The sequence below is a fragment of the Malaclemys terrapin genome, chromosome 1, assembly GCF_027887155.1.
Source record: "Malaclemys terrapin pileata isolate rMalTer1 chromosome 1, rMalTer1.hap1, whole genome shotgun sequence".
Classification (NCBI taxonomy): Eukaryota; Metazoa; Chordata; order Testudines; family Emydidae; genus Malaclemys; species Malaclemys terrapin.
This window is the reverse complement of record NC_071505.1, coordinates 129,449,539-129,471,861: the sequence shown is the minus strand read 5'-3', so window position 1 is coordinate 129,471,861 and position 22,323 is coordinate 129,449,539. Positions and strand designations below refer to the sequence as shown.

The following is a 22,323-nucleotide window of genomic DNA, read 5'->3' as shown; positions in this document are numbered from 1 at the left end:
GTGGAGCACACCCACCCCCAGCGCCAGCCTCTCCAGCACAGGCCGCAGGGGGCCAAGGTCAGCCCTGAGCTGCCTTCCCCCGGCAGTGCCCAGCCCGGGTGTAAGTAACTCAGCAGCACAGCGTGGGTCTGAGAGGCGTTTAAACCTGCCTTAAACGCAATTTAAAATGAGGGAGTTTCTGGTCTAACACCCTCTGCTCTTTCTCGCTGTAAAAAGGAGACCTGCCTGCTCTGACGTTATATGGCTCCTATAAAACATGATGAACCGAGCTGATGGAAGAGGAAGGGTGGACTTGTAGTTAAGGCACCATACTGCCACTTGGGTCAGCTGGCTGTAATTCATAGCAGTGCCCCAGCCTTCCTGTTTCATCCCAGGGATACTAGTAGTCCATTTCTCCCAGGGCTGCCCGGGGGGAAGGGGGCAATTTGCCCCGGGCCCTGCAGGGGCCCCACGAGAGTTTTTCGGGACCCCTGGAGCGGGGTCCTTCACTCGCTGTGGGGGCCCCGGAAAACTCTCGCTGGGCCCGGCCCCCTGGAGCTTCTTCCGCTCTGGGAATTGGGCGGTGGGGGGCCCCCCGCCGCTGAAGACCCCAGGCCCCCTGAATCCTCTGGGCGGCCCTGATTTCTCCCACTCTGCGGCTGTCTTGGCTATATTGATTGTAAGCTCTTTGGGGCAGGGACTGTCTCTTAGCTGTGTTGTTTGTGTGGTGCCTAGGACAGTGGGGCTCTGATCTTGGTTGAGGTTGTGACAGCATCCACACCTTAGAGGGGGAGGGGGCAAACTAGGGCCTGGTGACCACATCCGGCCCGTCAGATGTTTTAATCCGGCCCTCAAGTTCCCGCTGGGGAGTGGGGTCCGGGGCTTGCCCCGCTCCGTGCCATGGCTCCGCACAGCTCCCAGAAGCAGTGGCATGTCCCCCCGTCCAGCCCCTGCCCCAAGCGCCGCCCCCCCCCCAACCCCCATTGGCCAGGAACGGCGGCCAATGGGAGCTGCAGGGGCAGCGCCTATGGAAGGGGAAGTGTGCGGAGCCCCCTGGCTGCCCCTACGCGTAAGAGCTGGAAGAGGGAAATACCACTGCTTTGGGGAGCTGCTTGAGGTAAGTGCTGCCTGGAGCCTGCACCCCAACCCCCTCCTGCGCCCCAACCCCCTGCCCTAGCCCTGACCCCCCTCTTGCCCTCTCAGACCCTTGGTCCCAGCCCAGAGCACCCTCGTACAACCACAGCTGCACCCCATAGCCCACAGGCCCAGCTGGAGCCCTAAGCCTCCACTTCGCACCGCAATCCCCTGCTCCAGTCCAGAGCCTCTTCCCACACCCTGAACTCCTAATTTCTGGCCCCATCCCAGAGCCCTCACCCCCTCCCGCACCCCAACCCCCAATTTCATGAGCATTCATGGCCCGCCATACAATTTCCATACCTGGATGTGGCCCTTGGGCCAAAAAATTTGCCCACAGCCTTGCCTTATACACTATTGTAATAATCTTTGTATAAGGTATGCCTGGTAAGGTATCATTTGAAAACTCATAATTTGCTGATGTATGATATTATGAACGCATTTTCCAAATCATACAGCACCGCCCAGGCAAAAATCTGTCCTAAACAAAGGAATGTGTGCTTGCCTTAATTTGTGTTCAAGCAGTAAACAGAGTCATTAAGCAGGAAGGGAAAACAAAAGAAGCTCAAAAGAGGTAAAAGAATCCAGCAGGGAACATCCTTCTACACAGACTCTTTTTCTTATCGGTCCCAACTGGAAAAGTTTTTTTCAAGAGAGGCACTATAGAAGGATGGGGCAAACACCCCAAGACACCTTCTCTCTCTCTCTCTCTCTCCCCGTCTGGCGTCACACTTAAGAATACAAAGGAAAACAGTCATTGGGCTTGGCGGGGGGGAAGGGGTCCTGACCTGAAGAGTTTGGTGAGCAATCTTGCGAAAGCCAGGGTGTGACTGGCAGGCTGCAGTTACACAAACAATCTGGTAGTGGCCAGCATGCTGGTGGCTGGTTGTGAGTAGTCCAGGTGGAGGTTACAACAGCAAGGCACTGCAAGGCAACCCAGGTTACAGGGCAGGGGTGACACAGCTCCCTCCCCTTCCCCCCCCACTGGTCTGGATTATACTCTGGTATGTCACAGAGATGCATAGGCAATACTTAGGGCCCTACTAAATTCATAGTCCATTTTGGTCAATTTCATGGTCATAGGATTTTTAAAAAAATGTAAATTTCATGATTTCAGCTATTTCAATCGGAAATTTCATGGTGTTTGTAATTGTAAGGGTCCTGACCCAAAAAAGAGATGTGGGGGGTCGCAAGGTTATTTGTGGGGGAGTTGTAGTACTGCTACTCTTACTTGTGTGTTGCTGCTGGCAGTGGCGCTGCCTTCAGAGCTGAGCAGCTGGAGAGCAGCGGCTGCTGTCCTGGGAGCCCAGCTCTGAAGGCACCTTCATCACACCTTTACCTTCATCACACCATCCATCGCTGTGCTGTGGGACACTTACCTTGAAGGATCCTGACATCTCCAATGCCATGCCTGTCCTGGGAGTGTGAGTATGTGAGTGTGACGACCCCCGCCCCCCCTTCTTTTGAGCTTAGCTATCACTATAATAAACCTGCTGCTTTCTGCCAAACGCTGGTGGGTCATTAGTCCTCCCTAAGCTTACTAGCCTACCCAATTTTGGGTAACAGCACACACACAGATACAGCTGGGAGCGACTTACATGTTGGAGGCTGTTTGTGAGCAGTCCAAGACTGGAGACTACAGCAGCAAAGCAGTGTAAAGTGCACCCCAGGTTAGAGGGCAGGAGTCACACAGCTACCCATCAGTCTAGATTATAACCCATATGTAACAATCTCACAGGCTTCAAAAGATGCTTTGGGGCATGTTGATATTTCCCAAGACTGGATTGCAGGGTGTTGGATTGCCCCATGAAATTTGGGATGATCACAGAAATATTTAGAGATAACAGCGAGTCCTGTGGCACCTTTAAGACTAACAGATGTATTGGAGCATAAGCTTTGTGGGTGAATACCCACTTCGTCAGACGCATGTATTCACCCACGAAAGCTTATGCTCCAATACATCTGTTAGTCTTAAAGGTGCCACAGGACTCTGTTGCTTTTTACAGATCCAGACTAACACAGCTACCCCTCTGATATTTAGAGGTAGTAACCCTGCTTGATGTGCAGGTGGCATATCTGTATTTAGAATGGACAGCCATTTATTAGCTACATATTTTCTATTTTCCCACTAATATATGGAGAGATACCTATCTCATAGAACTGGAAGGGATCCAGAAAGGGCAGCAAGTCCAGCCTTCACTAGCAGGACCAAATACTGATTTTGCCCCAGATCCCTAAATGGCCCCCCCAAGGATTGAACTCACAACCCTGAGTTTAGCAGGCCAATGCTCAAACCACTGAACTATCCCTCCCCAAAGTTTTGTCCCTTCCAAAAACTTTCCTTGACCAATGTATTGCAATAGAATTAAAGGCATGCTCCTATTTTTCCTCCCCAGATGTCTCATTAGTCAGTCAGTCAGTCCCCATCACGCCTTAGCTGTTCCCCAGGTTTTTCAGCTCAGCCTCCACAGTTCTTCACTGTGTTGTTTTCGGATGACTTTGTTTTTGCTTGCCTTCAGGTGTCCATCTTATTGCTAGTCTGGTGATGGAATCAGTTTCCAGCTGAAGCACATGGCCAATCCATCTCCAGCGCCTCCTGGTAATCATAGAATATCAGGGTTGGAGGGGACCTCAGGAGGTCATCTACTCCAACCCCCTGCTCAAAGCAGGACCAATTCCCAACTAAATCATCCCAGCCAGGGCTTTGTCAAGCCTGACCTTAAAAACCTCTAAGGAAGGAGATTCCACCACCTCCCTAGGTAACCCATTCCAGTGCTTCATCACCTTCCTAGTGAAAAAGTTTTTCCTAATATCCAATCTAAACCTCCCCCACTGTAACTTGAGACCATTACTCCCTGTTCTGTCATGTAGTACCACTGAGAACAGTCTAGATCCATCCTCTTTGGAACCCCCTTTCCGGTAGTTGAAAGCAGCTATCAAATCCCCCCCTCATTCTTCTCTTCTGCAGACTAAACAATCCCAGTTCCCTCAGCCTCTCCTCATAAGTCATGTGCTCCATGCCCCCTAATCATTTTTGTTGCCCTCTGCTGGACTCTTTCCAATTTTTCCACATCCTTTTTGTAGTGTAGGGCCCAAAACTGGACACAGTACTCCAGATGAGGCCTCACCAATGTCGAATAGAGGGGAATGATCACGTCCCTCGATCTGCTGGCAGTGCCCCTACTTATACAGCCCAAAATGCCGTTAGCCTTCTTGGCAACAAGGGCACACTGTTGACTCATATCCAGCTTCTTGTCCACTGTAACCCCTGCATCCTTTTCTGCAGAACTGCTTCCTAGCCATTCGGTCCCTAGTCTGTAACAGTGAATGGGATTCTTCTGTCCTAAGTGCAGGACTCTGCACTTGTCCTTGTTGAACCTCATCAGGTTTCTTTTGGCCCAATCCTCTAATGATGGTGCTCATATCTTCTTGGCTGCACGGTGTGAATAGGTCTTGGTTTGATATTGTTCTGGGCCAAAAGATATGGAGAATTTTTTTGAGGCAGGTAGTATGAAATGAATAAAATTTGGACATGTCATACTTTGTCATTCCCCTGCATTCTGCACTATAAAGTAGTGTTGGAAGTACGCAGCTCTGATAGATCCCGAGTTTTGTTTTGGTGTTGTATTTTGATGATTTCCAGACTGTATTTAAGCTCCTGAAGGTGTTCCTGGCTTTATTGAATCTGTTCTGGACGTCCTGGTTTGTTCCACCGTCCTGGCTGTTGGTGCTGCCCACGTATGGGAATGTCTCATTAGTAGCATTTATGTATTGGCAGGTAATCTGCAAAGTGGCTTTTTGCTCCAGCCATATACCATGGTGGCTGTGATCTTACCAGCAAAGTGCACAGCGAGACTTACCATAGACCAGGAACTGGTGAGCTGTGACTTCAGGGAACCCGACAAAGCAAAACAACCCCAAAATCTACTTAAAAATCTCTTGAGCACTGAATGCCCCACAGTTCCCACCTACTCTTGCTAGTTGAGCCATCAGTTAAAAAACAAAGGAAAAACAGGTCACGTTCACTGCTGCAAGGAAGGATGGTTCTTGTTTGGTTTGTTATTGCCTTAAAAAAACCCACAGACAAACAATCCAATGTTGTAAATTATCCCAGGGTTTCAATAGAACATAGCAGAGGTGCTTGTTTGTCTCCATCTTATAATATCAGCCATTGTCCTTGCTCAATGCTACAAGTGAGCAGGATCTAGCTGCAAGAATAGACAGACTAAAATCACACATTTAGAATAAAAGTCACAAGATTTTGCTTGGAATAGAAAATACATTGTGAGCTCAGCAAAATCCTCTCCTCTTTTCCTCTTCTAATACTCCAACAGACTTACAGATTTAAATCATCTATAGCAAATGCTCAAAATCTGAACATAAAGTTTAAACACAAAAATTTATAGTGTTTTGATTGTTTTGTGTTCTGTTGCACCAGAAGGCACTTTACCAGGTGGAGTGGGAGGGAATCTCCAACATGTGCTTTCACTTTGATTTTGCTTACATGGGGTTCTAAAATTGCTAACGTTTCTCCCACCACCTTTCCTTTCTTTCCCATGCTAGCTCTGTTTATATAGGGAAAATTTCTGTGTACTTAACAGGTTTACTAGAGTCAGTTTTCAAAGCCATATTGGGTAAACCAATTGTGTCAGTTCTGCTGGTGCGGGAAAACTTCCCCTCCCCCCCGCCGCCACAGGCTCTCTCGAGTAATTGAATAGTCATGCCCCATACACAATAGCAACAAAACATTAGCCTAAACCATTTCAGAACATGGCAAATTACAATGTGGAGGGCCTTGCAACAGTGCTAGCTAATTACTAACCCTCCCAAACTCTGCTTGAAATCAAGGGGAGCTGCAGTGCTCAGCACTTCAGAGAAATCATGCTCCAAGGAAATGGGGGCTCGCTGGTGTGACTGTTCTTGGGATACCCATACTGAGAGTCACCTAGTTACCCAATAAATTTGTTAGTCTCTAAGGTGCCACAAGTACTCCTGTTCTTTTTGCTAGTTACCCACTGACTCCAGCATGAGGGAGTCTTCCCTGGTTTAGTATTGCGCAAGGCTAAACAATTAAGCCTTGCACTGTATCGCCAGCTAAAAAGGGTGGAGTGACAACTTCCGCCTGCCCAAATGGGCCATCACACAGAGACATGATCCTCTGGTGACTAATTTTTACTCCATGTCCTTAAATATGCTTTGAATATAAATACATTTTCCCTTAAATATTACATACCTCTCACAATGATTATGAATCTTGACAAGTTACAAGCTTTCTGTAGATACCTTACACATTACTATTTATGGCTAAATATCCTATATGACATGTGCGTGGTGCAGTGAGTTTGCAAACAACTCTTACCTCGGACCTGACAAAGAACAGGGGACCCTTTCCCAAGGGGTATCTGTGTCACAACTGTATTTTAATAGTAGTGTGCAGCCGTTTGACAGCTGCTGCCTTGGCCAACATGCTCATGACTGAATCAGGGACCTCCAGAGCTAAAAACATCAGTCTCTACAGCAGGGGCAGGCAAACTTTTTGGCCTGAGGGCCACATCCGGTTTCCAAAATTGTATGGAGGGCTGGTTAGGGGAGGCTGTGCCTCCCCAAACAGCCAGGCGTGGCCTGCCCCCCCCTCTCGTCCCCTGTTGCCTCCCCCCCAGGACTCCTGCCCCATCTACCCCCCCGCCCCCGTTCCCTGTCCCCTGGGACTCCTGCCCCATCCAACCCACCTGTTCTCTGTCCCCTGACAGCCCCCGGACCCTCCACTGCCCCATCCAACCGCCTCTCTCCTTCCTGACTGCCCCCCCCCGCGACCCCTGCCCCCATTCAACCCCCCTGTTCACTGCCCTCTGACCATCCTGACCCCTATCCACGTCCCTGCCCCCCGACCACCACCCCAAACTCCCCTGCCCTGTATCCAACCCCCCCTGACCTCCTTACTGCACTGTCTGGAGCGCTGGTGGCAATACAGCCGCGCCACCCAGAGCAGCAGAACAGGCAGCTGCGCCGCTCGGCTGGAGCCAGCCACGCCACTGTGCAGCACAGAGCACCAGGTCAGGCCGCATCTCTGCGTCTGCGCTACCCCAGGAGCTCGCCGCCCAGAGCATTGCGCTGGTGGCAGGGCGAGGTGAGGCTGCATGGGAGGGGGAACAGCTGGGGAGGGGCCGGAGCCAAGCCTCCCAGGGCAGGAGCTCAGGGGCCGGGCAAGAGGGTCCCGCGGGCCGTAGTTTGCCCACCTCTGCTCTACAGCTTAAGCGGCAGCCTGTATAGCTGAGAACGGTAACATAGTGACATCCTCTGTGGACTGGGTTCAGAGGGGGACGTAACACATACTGTGATGAGTGCGTTACATACTTTATCTGGGAGCCCAAAGGCAGAGGAAGTTTGTCCCAAGCATCTGAGGCCCATGCTGCTTTGAATCCCAGACAAGTCCTCACTCAGGGGCCAGGTCAGCTATCATCTTGGCTAACAGCAGGCACTGAACCAGGGCTCTCCAGAGCTGAAAACATAAGCCTCTACAGTGTGAGTTGAAGAGTCAGTCTCTGTAGCTAGGGGCTGTAACAAACTCACACCTCCTCTTTGGAATGAGCACAGAGGGGGACACATGACACCCACTGACGAAGGGGGTTACAAGTGGCAGTTTGAGGACTCACATGAGATCAAGGCTCTACTGTACTAGATGCTGGACAAGCACACAGTAAGAGATGGTCACTCTAAAGGGCTTAAAATCTAAACGGACACAACATACAAAGGGTGTGAAGGAAAAGTATAATTATTCCCATTTTGCAGATGAGGCGCTGAGGCACAAAAGAGACTAAGCGATTTACCCAAGATCATGCATTAAATCTGTGGCAGAGCAGAGAAATGAACCCAGATCTCCTGGGTACCAATCCAGTGCCCTAACCACAAGGGAACATTGACATATTTTTTTAAATAAACCTTGGATCTTGGCAATCTGAACACAACAGCACCATGCTAGTACGTGTGAACCAGAAAGTGAATTATTATAAACAGAATGTAAATCTTGCCAGTCTAATATCACTGCCTAAGGTAAAGGCAATGTAAAAAATATACAAGCAACACACATGGGTAAAAGTAAATTAGATTTTAAAAGTTCTTTCGATGTTAATAATCTAAGATGTGAGCAGTACTGGGTGAGAGAGAATTCTAAATACATACAATTTTCATAGTGTCTCCACCATAAAAAGTTAGAGCTACATTCTTCCCTAGTATAATTCTACTGCCAGTAATTCCTAGGGAGGAATTAGACCCAATGATTTAAAGTCTGTTGGAAATGATGAGTCAAATGCTGCCCCTGCTTAGCATTTTGCTTGTCATCTGATACAAAACAGGCATTTCTGGAACATAGGATGCACACTTCAGTATTTCAGCCTTAAAAAGATCAGAATTGCAAAAGGCAACGTCTTTTCTGAGAGAAGCTGAGTGGAGCAGATTTTATTTCAACTACAGGCTTTATGGTTCTTGAAGGATGGGCTGCTAAACAAGGATAATCCCCTCCTCAAATTCCCAGCCAAACAAAGCGCTTCTTACAAAGTTCTCTAAACATTATGTTAGTCAAAAAACACATTTTTAAGCAGTCGGTTACATTTCATTCCCATTATTTTCAGCTTATTTTATCTGCCTTTTGATAGGCCATTTAATATGTTCTTTGGACTGCAATGAAATTTGTTGTATAGCACACGCTTGAAAAGAATGCGACAGGGAAGACCAACACATTGACTTTCTTATTTGTTACCAAGCACTTGACCCCATCTTTGCTTCATTCTTTATTTGTACTTATTAGTGTTCTCAGGTGGCTGTTTCTGAAGGCAAAAACATGCCAACTGTTCTTGTCTTGGTAGGTATTCTCCATGGATCATGAGAATGTTCAGTCACTGGAGAGTAGAAAGGAAGCATGTGTGCTTGAATCACGGCCTTGACTCTCAATCTGTGGAGTATATTATGCAAAAGACTGCAGTTTGTGACTGATTCAGGTGAAAAGTGTTTCCTAACAAATTCGGAATTGGGATCAGGCAGGTAGAGCACTGTCTCGGTCTGCTCCTGCATAGGGAATCGCATGTTAGGAGGCACTTTTGTTTAGTGGCAGTCACAGATACATCCCAGGCTGGGCTGGAGTTCTCTTGCTTGGTCTATAGCTCTGTCTAGACTAGGATAAATGGTGTGGTTTAAAAACAGGATGGTTAACACATTTTAAAGTCTTAGTGTAGACAGGGCAAGTTGTGTTTCAGTACATGATAACTGGAGAAGGGAGATATTCAGTAAACTAGCTGAACTGTGTGCAACTTTCTGAGGAATGTGGTTGCAGGTTTTGTGATGAAAGTTCTAGGTTCTGATATAAACTCCAGTGTATTCATTAGTAGATTTGCTAAAGTCTTTGCCCCCATACAATGAATTTAGGCTCAGTTTAAAGTGAATCTAGACAGATTTACAGTTTCACATGTGAAGCTGGTTATGCATCGTTTTAACACAAAACCAGTTAAGACTCAATGGGATTCGATTTCAAGGTTTGTCAGGGTTCATTTGACTCTCAAACTCAGAGAGACTCTCAGGGTGTGCAAATTTCCCCTCCTCCCTCCCACAATTGGAACAATGCTAAAGGAAAGGTTCACAGGAAACCCCATAAACAGAAACTTGAGCATTTCACCTAATTCTACTATTTAGCTGAGATGGGTGTGAACCAAAACCCTGGAGTCTGATCACCCCAAACCTTGAAGAAGTTTGAATCCAGATCCAAGATTTGTGACTGAATAGTCTCTCTATGCTGGGCTGAACCCAAACCTATGTGTACTAACACCTTCACAGAAAGCTAGGTTAAAAAATTTTCAACTGAAGAGTTTTCCATCGATAGATGCAGTTTCATCAAAATCAAAATGTTTCACACGAATGTGTTGATTTCAATGACATTTTTAATGGGAAAAATGTCTAAATGGTTCATTTAGATAAGGTAAAATGTTTTGTTTCAACCTTCTGGTTTTAATTAATTAAGTTTTAACTTTTATAATATATTAAATATAGAACAAAGCATTTCAACATTATTGAAAAAATACATTTCAACAGTGTCAATGATACAATTAAAAATTATTGAAACAAAATGATTCAGCTGTCCTGAATTTAAATTATTTTGGAACTTTTGTTTCACAGGAAGCTTTGAAAGGTTAGCTTTTTATTCCAATTCAGAACAACAAAACAAAACTCAAACCCACCAAAAAACCAGCAAAGGTAGATTTTGCTGTGAAATTGAAATTCCAGTTTTTGACCAGCTCTCCCTCCAAACTTTGAGGAAGTTTAGTTCTGAGCTTTACAACTTGGGCTCCTCTCTACTATTTAAGGACATAGTTAACTCACTTCAACGCTAGTATATGTTTCAGCTCCATAAACTTACAGAAGACCTGGCAACAAATTAAGTGTCAATGTCACTGTTGCACTAAGGGAAAGCAAAGACAAACACATTTCAGAGCAATGAGATAAAAGTTTTTGTCTAACACAGATCCTGCAAGCAGACCACTGGGCCATTGTCTTCCCCAGGGCTCCAGATGGCTATAAGGGTCTATCCACACAGACCTGATTGTAGGATTGACGTATTTACTTTATTATTCTCATTTGCAAGTGCATTCTTATTTCACACATTTCACAATTGATGCCAGACCACCACACTTTAGATTCAAACAAACAAACAGCTACATCAGCATGTGGAACTCTAATAGTAGCAAAGAAAGAACAGGAGTACTTGTGGCACCTTAGAGACTAACAAATTTCGTGGCCTTATGCTCAAATAAATTTGTTAGTCTCTAAACTGCCACAAGTACTCCTGTTCTTTTTGCGGATACAGACTAACACAGCTGCTACTCTGAAAAGTAGCAAAGAAGTTTATTTTCCTTGGGTTTGGCATAAAAAGAGTTAATGCATGAGAGCCATCTTCTCTAGGAAGCTTTTGGGTTGTGCCATTATCCCTGCATGCAGGTAGAAAACTTCAGGTAGCGATTTCCATTTATAACAGGTATTCCTACAAAGAACATTCTCCCCCTTTGTTGTTGCTATGTTTACAAATCTCTCTGCACAGCAGGATTATAGAGGGCCATAATCTCAAAGAAAATAAACAATTGCCAATTTGTTTCCTAAGAGTAAATCTTAGAAGAAAGATCTATGAAATACTATTGAAAACAGGAGGATCGGATCTGACACTGACCAGGCTTCTCTTTGCTCACAGAAAACAGCCCTACATCCCTCCCCCTGGAGCACATGGAACAACCAGACTTTCTGCAGGTAAGACACTGATATCTGCTTCTTGTGAGATTTTGGGGATATCCATATTCATTTATAATTTAGAAATGTATTCATGCATCTCCCCGTAGCAGAGTCATTATTAATGATGCAAAAAGTGGTAACGAAGCTGCAATTTAATAGGCAAGTAAAGTGTTTGATTTGTTGGGAATTGTCCAGAGTAGTTTTAGATACTTTGGATGGTAAAATCCATTTACATTTCTTTAAAGGAAAAAAAAAAAAGGTGAGGATTCCTTGCAACTATTCTTGCTTTATTTATCCAGAATGGGGGAGGAGAGAGGAATTAAAATTAATGCCAAGGAAAATGGATGCTATTACAGTAGCCTGAAAGGAGCATACTGCAGAAATGCAGAAAAATTATACAAAGGTAATGAGATGAAAAAACTGTGGCAACACCTATACTTTATAGGTATTGAAAAGGTATTGAAAGTGCACATTGAAATTGAATATTTGTATGCAGAAAGCTACTTGTTACACACGTGGGGCCCAATCCAGCAAACACTTATTGTTCTCATGAGTAGTCTGCTTTGGACCTGTGCTCTGTATAGCATTTAGTTACAGGCTGAACAAAAGTGATAGTACTTCAGCATTTGTCACCTTATTGAAAATGTGATGCATGAAAATTAGTCATTGCCAGGTCTGAGTGATACTTCAACCTCCAGACATGTTTAGACCCCAGCCCTGAATCTTGTAATGTTACTATAACTGTGATGGGCCTAATTCTGACTCTCTTCCTGATGTGGAGAAGCACCTTATTCTACAACTAGCCCTATTTATTTCAATTGAGAGTAAGGTTCTATTCATTGTAATGAGGGAAGAATATGAATGATTTGTTTTGAACCCAGTTCATCCCACTTGCTGCATTCTTCCTCAAATGGTTCAGAAAATTGTAAGTTTCCCCTTCATGGAGAAAACAGCAGTGGGGAAAAAAATAGGACTCAATAATTGTACATGCCAGTCCTATAAAACAAAACAGGCTCAAAATTCACAATAAAATGCTGGAGGGAATGCCATGGTAGCGGGACATTCTCCACTTCTGGGATTGTCCAAAATCAAGAGACATCTGGCTAAAACTGGAAAATTGGTGCAAGAGTTATTTCAGAGTATATACTCCCAACACTGAATGTTATGGGGTTAGGTAAATGATTAAGTTAGGATGTACAAAAAATTGAGCACACACAGATCTCTGTTTGGAATCCTTGTGACTGTAGCTAATGAAGGTATTCAGTAATTATGGCTCCCGTCCTGCCATTGGATTCATGTGAGTGGACCTGTGCTAAGCCCCGTTAACTTCAAAGGAGCTCTGTACAGACATAAGGGTGCACCTGCACTGATCTACTTGCAAGATCAAAGCCCGATGTTGCGAAGAATACCCAACATCAATATGTAGTTCACAAGAAAAATTCAGTTATGTGCATATAACTTGGATGTTTTTAGGTGCAACCAGAGGAATGTTCTTGATGCTGTCGTTGCTGAAAAAAATCGCATCCTCTTACAAGATACATATTAATAGAAAATTATTGCTTTTCTACTGACATCCTTCAAATCTGCACATACAGTCTGCTGATTATAAACTAACTGGTGTACTGTAACATCTTTAAGCTTTTTAACAGGGCTGACACACACACACACGGCAATCACGGAGCAGAGCAGATGATGTTTGCAGGGCAGGTATGTGAAGAACTGCACTGACTCCAGCTGCTCCCTGTTACAATGTGAGCATGTATAATGTCAGACCTTCTACAAGATCAAGCACAAGCAGAAAAATCCATACAAACTGAATTCTTAGTCTTGTGGAGACGGAAAAGACAAATTAACTATTTAGTCTATCGGATTATACGTGCAGGCTGCACCCTCCTCCAGTCATTGCCAATTGTTATGGGATCTAAACAAATACAATAAAATGCTTTTTGAAGAAATGAAGGGGGTGAGAACTTTCCATATTTGGTTGCTATGCAGCAGAAATAATTTAAATACTTAAACTAGCTAATAAGGAAAGGAAATATACGTGTGGCCACCAGTTCATTCAAAAGTATCAGGAGACTAAACCAATCCCTTTTTTCTGTGCTAAGTGTAATAATGAACCTGAACCAGGTGGGAGACCCCTCTGCTCTCAAATTACTGAAATATTTGCTTTTTCCAGAGAGAACTGGAGTGATTCTTCTAGGATCACCATTATACTGTATTTATTCACACATTAAAGCTGTCTGCAGTAGTTCGGTTTAGCAGGACAAGCAAGGCTGACTCAGGATCACGTGGTCCAGCTTTTTGAATGATTAAAGGCAGTGTGTATCTGGGGTGCAGAACAACAGAAATTCATGAAAGAGACATTAAGAATTTCAACAGTCTCCCAGGGACTCATCTTGAGAGAAAAGAAAAAAAAAAAAAAAAAGCCCAACAACATGTAAGTCAGAAAATGGCTCAGTCAAACAGGATCATGGGAACAGCTTAAAAGAAACTAGTTCCTTCTCCTGGCAGTGTTGCCACTTCAAGAGATTGTCTCTCAAAATGTTGGCTAGTCCCCAGTGCTTCAGGCTGGAGAACAGGCGCTTACTAAGCCGATCACATTGAGGAGATGTTTCTGTTGGTGGCAGTAGCAGAAGTGCTGTTTGTTCTGGGTTTGGTGTGGAAGTCAGATTCTCTTTGCTCACCCACTACTTTTTACAAAAACTGCTGGATCCGACGCTTCCCGGGTCTTTTGGTTGATCTGGAGGAATCTCAGAAGAGGGGAGCCCAGGTGCTGAAGATTTACACAGAAGTCACAGCCCAGCAGTGCAGCCGGACCTGCTGCCTTCTGAAGAATGGTAAGTGTTTATTATCTGCTTCTGTGTATAGCCTATACAGTCTATATTAAAAATATGTATTACCACACATCAAGGAAGTTAATTTTAGGCTGTTTATACATCATTTAATCATTATTCCAAACAGTAAGAATGCAAAAATTTGGCTATATTTTGAGGATAGAAAGCAAGGACACATCTGAACTATTTCCCTCCTATCTCCCACTTTATCCTTATAGAAGTGAACTTGACTACTTGAACTCTTTGGAAGAGCAAATTAGAATGGTGACATTCTTAGATAAGACAGAGTAGGCTCTGTCTCTCCTGAACAGTAGAGGAATTATATGTATTTATTTAAAGGTTAATGAAATGGAGGAACTCTAGATTTCCACTACAACACTGGTTTCTTCGGAACAACTTGCCAACAACACTACTGTTTAAGTAAAGGAGACTCACAACATCCTTGGGAGTGATTCTGTCACCAGGAATCAGGCTGACAAGACCATTACTCCCTAAGTAGTACTACTGATTTCAATAGGACTACACTCAAATTAAGTTACTACTAAACCTAAGTAGGGATGGCAGAATCAGGCCTTCTCTTGAGGTAAGTTAACAAGACTGTAAACTCCTTGGGGGCAGGGATCATCTTTTTTCTGTGTTTATAGAGTACCTAGAGCAATGGGGACCTGGTCCTGACATTTTACAAATTATGAAACAGACTCAGAGCTGTTATTTGACTTGCCAAAAGATATAAAAAGACAATATTAGAGGTGGAATTAGAACTCAGGAGCTTCTGATTCTTAGCCTCAAACCACATAATGATTGTACTGCTTCTCTGTACAATTGCAGAAAGCTAAAAATTCTGTTAGGGTTTCTGCATTGGCATTAATAGGGCAGGATGCTTTGTTAGGATATTAGCCTTGAACAGGATGAAATCAGATACTATTGCTATGCAATTTTTCCAGTAAAAGCAAAGCCTTCTAGTTTAAGTTTTGAGGACATTTTGGTTGACCTCCTGGGGATAGTATCAGAGGGGTAGCCGTGTTAGTCTGGATCTGTAATGTCTGGATGCATCCGACGAAGTGGGCATTCACCCACGAAAGCTTATGTTTTAATACATCTGTTAGTCTTAAAGGTGCCATAGGACTCTCGGTTGCTTTCTACTGGGAATAGGCACCTCTAAGGAAAACTAAGTGCCTGCATCCTCAATTGGGAGGGTTTGGATATCAACAAGAGGCATTTTGGGAGGAGTCGATTTGCTTACAATACAATGACTAAATAATTGGATATAAACGTAGGAAGCTTTTATCCCAGATTAAAAAAAACATTCTATCTACTTTGCTTGCATTTTATATGTCTCACCCAAGAAATTTCCACTAAAAGATATAAAATTTGGACTAGATTTCTGAGGAAGATTGGCAGTGGCACATGGAACATTACAACACAGTCACAGGTTCAAATATGGTTCTGTTATGTTATAAACAAGAGTTTATCTATTGATGGCATTTCAATTAACTGTCTGAAATAAGATTAAAAACACTTTAGTTCCCAGTAGACAGATCCACCACCAAAACGACCATTACGAACAACCATTACAATTGGCAATCTCATCAAACAGGCAAGGACTGAATGGAAACAGAGATTCAAAAACAAAAATACCGTTGGTCCATTCAAAACAGAGTTTTATGGACATTGGCAAAAGTGGCACAGGGAAATGTACTCCCTCATTGCCCATGTGGTATGTACTTGCTTTTGTTTCCAGGACTCTCAAAAACAGTAGGTTTAACAAGCATTAAAATTACAAGATGGAAAAAGTTAAAATAATTAGAACAAACTAACTTGAAGTTGCCTACTAACTCTCTAAGGTAAGGAAAAAACATTACTATAGCCTGTTTTTGCAATATTCGTTGTTTCCCTACCAAAGAATCCTCATCCTTACCAAGAATTATGATTGGAGCAAATTAATTAGTAAGCCCATTCAAACCAGCTTCACTTACTTTAAGCATAAAACAGACATGTTAAAGGGTATCTAGACTCTAATATTCATTCTTTTCAAATGAACGTAGACTTTTTTGTGACCTTCAGTGAAAGAATGTAGTGAAATTTGCATATGCTGAGTAATCTGTAAAAACAATGGCGCTTTTAAAAGAAAAATTTGAGATGAAAATGGATGCCTGCATTGGCTCCTGAAAATCTTCCATACATAAGAAGTATGAAAGTAAGATTTTCGGGACATGGTCCTTGCTTTGAAATAAAAATGTCCATTTAGCACTCCTATTTGCAGGTATTTTGTGTTCTTAAATAAGACATACTTTAACCAGGAAAACTGCAGAGTATTTGATGCAGAATAGTGCTAAAAGAAACAAGACATGCTATCATCACAGGCCATATTAGTGCTCTTAATAATGTACACCTGCCTCTGAGGGTAAGGATACAGATTGTTACTGTAATTAGTGAAAACTGAGGAGTACAGTTTTATCTGAGGTGTAATTATCAACATGAACAAAAATATAAAGCTTCTAGTTTTCAAACAATGACTCTATACAAAGTTTGTACTCCTAGATTATTAGCATTTGTAAAGTACTTTAGGATCCCTGAATGAAAGATACTGTGTAACTGCAAATATGTTTTGCAAGCGTGCATTGGTTCCAGCTTCCCAAAATACCCCTGGTAATTCACTTTACCTCTATATACCTGATCTTTCAGTCTTTAATGTCTATTGAGCATAAACTGCCAAGCGTATTGTACATTAACTCCTGTGATGTGGATTACTAATGTCCACTATTGATCAAATATTGTATTAGCCATTATTCTACAACAAATATTTAAAAAGCCATTTTCATCCTGTTTGCTTACTATTATTTATTAAAACTGAAAGAGAAAATGGAAAGGCTTATTGGTGCTGAGAGCAGTTTTCTGTGTAGTCAGTCTTACAAATGGTCAGTGAATCTTAAGTTTTTACACATGGAGAAAACAGTTTTCTATATATGACCCATAATGATGCTTAGAGCACTCAGGGAATGGATGAAAATATTTATAGAGTGACTGAAGATGGCTCTGTAACACTGTGGTATTTATGCACCAGGTCTGGTATGTGTTTGAGTCTTATTTAAAGACTGGGACAAAACAGTCAGAATTATCTATGAAGCCTGTAGGATTATCCTTCTGTCCTTCACACAGAATGTTTTGTTATTTTCATAATGACAGTGTTTATACTTCCTTGCACCTGTCTTTTATTAAAGAACAAACCGCAACCTTTTATCAGTCTGACAACTCATTGGAGGCTGATGACAGTTGACTAGAATTAGATATAGACTATGAAGAATGACTTCAGACAAGGAAATCTTGCTAATTATTTTCTGTTTTTGAGACCTGATCATACCTCCCTTTGACAGAATTTTCATTAGCATTTTTAAGATACTCATCTGTTGTTTATTGATTTTTCTGTGTTGGTTCCAACTGCGCAAAGAAAGTTTTGGTTTAAAACTCAAAGTCTGGTCTATTTTTGCTGTAACATGTTATTTGTAATAGAATTGTAATTACTTCATTCAGAAAGCTGGTGTTTTCAGGTTTATCATAAACAAATCAAGTGCATATCCTGAAACTCAGAAGTGGTTTTTAAAAAAAAAAAAAAAAAAAACCCATCACCTCTCTTTTACTGTACTAACTTTGCTTGTCTATATTGATGAGCCTATTTCCAAGTAGTATTTTGATTGTGTTATTCTGATGTAGTATGTAGGCTACTAAATGAAAAAAATAAAATAAGGGAGAGAAAAGATTAAAAGGCTGGTTTTGGTATATTTCAACAAATATCTTCCTCTTTTTCCACTGTAGATAACTGAAAATACTTTGAGTGTGTAAATACATGGGGGGGGAGAGGAGCTGTGATTTTTCCATGATTATCCATGGAAATGGTATTAACAAAATTATTCCAAAAGGTAGTTCCCTGTTGGACAAAACACTGGGGTGATTGTTGATATAAACATCACAATAATGTAACACATTTATTACATGCTGTTTGTTTCTGAATTATTCTGTATGGATTCAGTATAATGTTTTGTTTTTGCTGTAAAGGACATACATGCACTGTAATTAAAATCAGATTCTTTTACATCAAAAACTACAGAATCATTCCAGAAATGTTTTTGTATCAAGTGCTCAGCTCTATTGATACACATGTGTTCTAAGCAGAGCTATGCTGACACATACCATAAGCATCTAATCTGGAAAGCACACTACAAAAACAAATGGTCCAATTCAAATTCAAAAATATGGTCAGCATTTTCTCATATGCTCTGCTAACAGCGAGAATTAGTACCAGAAGATACCCCTTTTAATTTCAGTCATAGCTTCTTTGCTATAGACTCTGGGCATGGGCCCTGAATGCAAGTAGCCCTGTTTAGTTCAGTTTAGTTTAGTTTGTGGCAGGGGAAGAGGAGATGAGGTAAACAAAAGCTAGCAGTAATCTTACTGATGGTACCAAAAAGAGTAAATCAATGCAGTGAAGGAGAATTAGCTTTGGACTAGATGTTTTGCTTTTGAACCCATTATAAGATATTCTCACAGGAAATCCTGCCAGTGTTCTGAACTGCATCTGACTAATTTAATTGAAAGTATTTTAGCATTAGTATTAGACGAGTACATGGGGCAAAATTTTCAGAAATGGCTAAATTACTTAAAAGCTTAAGTTTCATTTTCAAAAGTGGCTTTGGTACTTAGAAGCCTAAGTCTCAAGGCAATGGGATTTGTGCTGCTAAGACATCTAGGTATTTTTTATTATTTTATCCATGGACTTCTGTTTTTTGGCAGATAGATCTGAAATCCAAATTATAGTGCATCAGACCTGAAATTGTATAGCCTTAACAGATACTTATTGTTTACCTCCCCTCCCCCCCAAAAAACCCCAACAACCAACCAAACAAAAAACTGATGGTGGCTGGTTTAGGGGATTGTTAAGGGAGTAGGCCTCATGCTTGAATGCAGTCTACCTCAGGAGTGACCAGAAGCAATTGCTAGCTGACAGCTTTTTAATAATCTGTGTGAAATGAGTAGGTGGTCTCAGACCAGTTCCTAATGGACAGTCATCCATGTCACAACAGCTACCATCTCAAAGTCACCCTTGCTGGCAGCTTTAGAGGTCCAGAACCATCTGTAGATGTGGACAGTCCTCCAGAACAAGGTTGAGACACAATGGAAGGAGCTGTGTGAAGCTGGACTGTGGCATACCTGTTGTTCTGTGAACCAAGAGAATGATCTGCAATGCAAACAACTCTGCTTTTTCTCTGCCCACTTACCCAATTGTAAAATGAGAATTAAAAATACTTATAGTACTTACCACACAGGGTGCTGTGAGGCTTAATGAAAGTTTATAAAGTGTTATGGTTTAAAAGTTCTATGTAACTGTCATTATTATAACTTTCAATGTTAAGCAATAGAAATGAAAGGCAATGTGCCTGGGTCATCATGTCCACTCAAACTCTGTTTTACTCTTTTCTTATTATAGTTTCCTGTAACCGGGCAGTTTTCTACTTTGAAACTATCCATGAGAAAATTAATTGCCTGCACATTTATTGTCCAGCCTTGGAAAGCTGCATATTGAGGGCTAGAACCAATGTCCTTTTGTACAACATCACAACAGGTAACAATGTATTATGCACACACAGGCTGAAACAGGTCAGTGATGGGGTAATTGACTATTGTGTCGGTTTAGTCATTATGTTAAGATGAGGGGTGGACATCACTGTATTTCATTTGAAACACAGGTACACATGATAAAAGTGTCTTGGGGGATTTTTCTTTGTCTACAACAGTTATAAACTAACTTGTAAATTGCATTTACTTACATGTATGTATATGTTTTATTTCCTCTCTTTCATTCAACATTTGAAAGATGAACTGAAAATGCACCAGTATTGCTATGCTTTTCACTTTCAGATGTGTATTTAATGTGTTTTTTTCCCCTTCTTTAACAGGGATTGATCCGGATCTTCTTGTTTTTGAAAAATTGTCTTATAAGGATCCAAATACCCGTTCCTCTTTTAACAAGTGGGAAAGGCAAAACAACTCCAGGACTGCTGATTCAGAAAAATGCCGACACAATAATGTCACACTGAGGTCTCTTCTACTCCAGTCTCCATCTTCTACCACTAGCCAGGGCTTGGTAGCAAATGATAGTCATAGCCACAATGCAAGTGGCTTAGTCCCAAAAACCAAACCAACCACACGTTCATGGGCAAGGTCTCTACCCTTGGATGACCATTTTGCTAAGGAGCTGGATTTGACGTCAGAAAGTACAGGTTTGACATCTAATTCAGACAAAAAGATGTCTGTATCCACTAAGATGTTATCTCATGTGTCCAGTCCTGCTCGTCTAAACATCAGTCAGCAGCACTTCAATGAAACCAAAGGATACAGTGGCAGGAACTACACTTCAGATAACGAGGGTCAAAGACCTGCTTGGGTGGCAGTGGATACAGGTGCCTGGTTTGTCCCTCTGGTGCTTTGCGCTTCTTTCATCTTCCTTTGCTGTTGTACTGTTCTTCTGGCAGCTGGGCGCTGCAGGAAGAGGAGAGGGCACTATAAGCCAGTGCAGAGAGGAGAGGGAGGGTCCAGGCAGTACATAAAATATACTCTTGTAAAGGATAGTTTGTAATAGATACTGAAAAAGTAATAAGGAGCTAAATAACCTGCATCACTCATGTTGGTGGAGAAAGAGGCAGCAGCCGTATTTAGTGAAATACCTCTCAGCTTATTTCTTGGGGGTTTCCCTTTGGAGATTTTGAACTATTTTTTGGCAGATGTCTCAGCAGCTTTTGATAAGTGTCGACTAAACATCCTGTTATAATTCTTTTTACTACCCACTGATCCAAAGAGATATAGGGCCAAATTCTAGTCACATCTACATGCTCACAACTTCCACTGAACTCAGAGGTATTTCTACATACCTTTGTTTATAATTTGATCAAGAGTAAAGCTAGAATCCTTTCCTAACCTCTCTGTAGAGACAGTGGGCTTGATTCTCCACTTCCTCTGTGCGTACTCTTTTTTCCCCTGTCTTACTTCGTATAACGTAAAGCAAGTGTAAAATGCAACCATATCAGAAAAGCAGCATTTTACACTTACTTTGTCTAAGTCTTTATGGACACAAAAGGTGCAAGGTTATAGAGAAACAGACCTAGTTACTTTTAGATCATTAATATCCTGAACAACATCCATCAGTTTAAAACAGAGGAAATTTAGAGTTTGAAAACACAGTTATCTACTTAACCATCCAGGACAGGATTGTTGCTACTGTGTGTTTTAAAATTATTTTGGAGATGGGACTTCCACAATCTTTTAGGCCTTATTATTTGGAAATATACTTTCATATTTAGCCAATATTTTCCTTTGCCTGTTGCAGCATGCTCAATTGCCAATTCCCTTCTAGGAGTCTCTAGCACCATCTTTGGTTCCCCCTCCCATCCTAGATGCCAACCTTTCTTTCACCTCCTCCCAAGCCAATAGCCCTCCAAGTTGGTAATGCTCTCCTATATCTTACAAATGTCAAACACCCTAAAGTCCCTCCCCCTCCACAAGAAAATGAACTGTGTCTCTTGACACTATAGCAAAACACACATTTAACTCTTAATTGTCTCTGGGCTACTGTTTTCATTAAAAGGGCCTCTACTTCTGTTCTCCGAGTAAATCCCAGAGGTTGGATTTTTTGCCTTTCCCCTGGCAAAATGAGGATGAGATGTTTTAGCCAGACATTTGTCATTTTCCATGAAACGCTGCGCTCTTGCACCATCTCATACACATTTCTTGTCCTTATCTGTGTGACTGGGGTCCCAGTGCGGGCCAGCTGTGGTCACTCATATAGGGTGAACTGCAAACAAGGGGGCAGACAATCCCCAAAAAGCTGGTGGATATTCCAATACTTAGGTTTACCAAGCCAGCATAAAGAAGCTGTTTTATTACCTCACTGGTTACTCAGAAGTCCAAAAAAAAAAAAAAAAAACCACAGTTCCCTTAAGCAGGTGTTCCCAAACTTGGTTCGTGGCTTGTTCAGGGTAAGCCCCTGGCAGGCCAAGCCACGAACCAAGTTTGGGAATCCCTGCCTTAAAGTGATCCAGCCTCAGGCCTCCACCCA

General features: G+C 42.5%; 1 protein-coding gene across 4 annotated transcripts; it reads left to right on the top strand.

The window, feature by feature from the left end:
• Positions 1-10: 10 nt before the first annotated feature.
• Positions 11-22,180, top strand: MANSC4 (MANSC domain containing 4). Of its 4 annotated transcripts, none has more exons than XM_054038801.1 (5): positions 11-100; positions 11,342-11,397; positions 13,559-14,219; positions 19,699-19,833; positions 20,168-22,180. In XM_054038801.1, the coding sequence occupies exons 3-5, from the start codon at positions 13,991-13,993 to the stop codon at positions 20,845-20,847; spliced, it is 1,044 nt and encodes a 347-aa protein (XP_053894776.1). In that variant the 5' UTR covers positions 11-100; positions 11,342-11,397; positions 13,559-13,990; the 3' UTR covers positions 20,848-22,180. The 4 variants fall into 4 exon arrangements, with proteins under 4 accessions (XP_053894776.1, XP_053894761.1, XP_053894783.1 ...); XM_054038786.1 differs by having other exon boundaries at positions 12,853-14,219; XM_054038808.1 differs by lacking the exon at positions 11-100 and having other exon boundaries at positions 11,314-11,397.
• The last annotated feature ends 143 nt before the right edge of the window (positions 22,181-22,323 follow it).

Bases quoted from the DNA above. Each gene is read 5' to 3' on its own strand.
- MANSC4 (XM_054038801.1), top strand. From the start codon at position 13,991: ATGTTTCTGTTGGTGGCAGTAGCAGAAGTGCTGTTTGTTCTGGGTTTG. The intron at 14,220-19,698 runs GTAAGTGTTTAT...TTCTTATTATAG, and splicing joins CTGCTGCCTTCTGAAGAATG to TTTCCTGTAACCGGGCAGTT. The intron at 19,834-20,167 runs GTAACAATGTAT...CTTCTTTAACAG, and splicing joins TTTGTACAACATCACAACAG to GGATTGATCCGGATCTTCTT.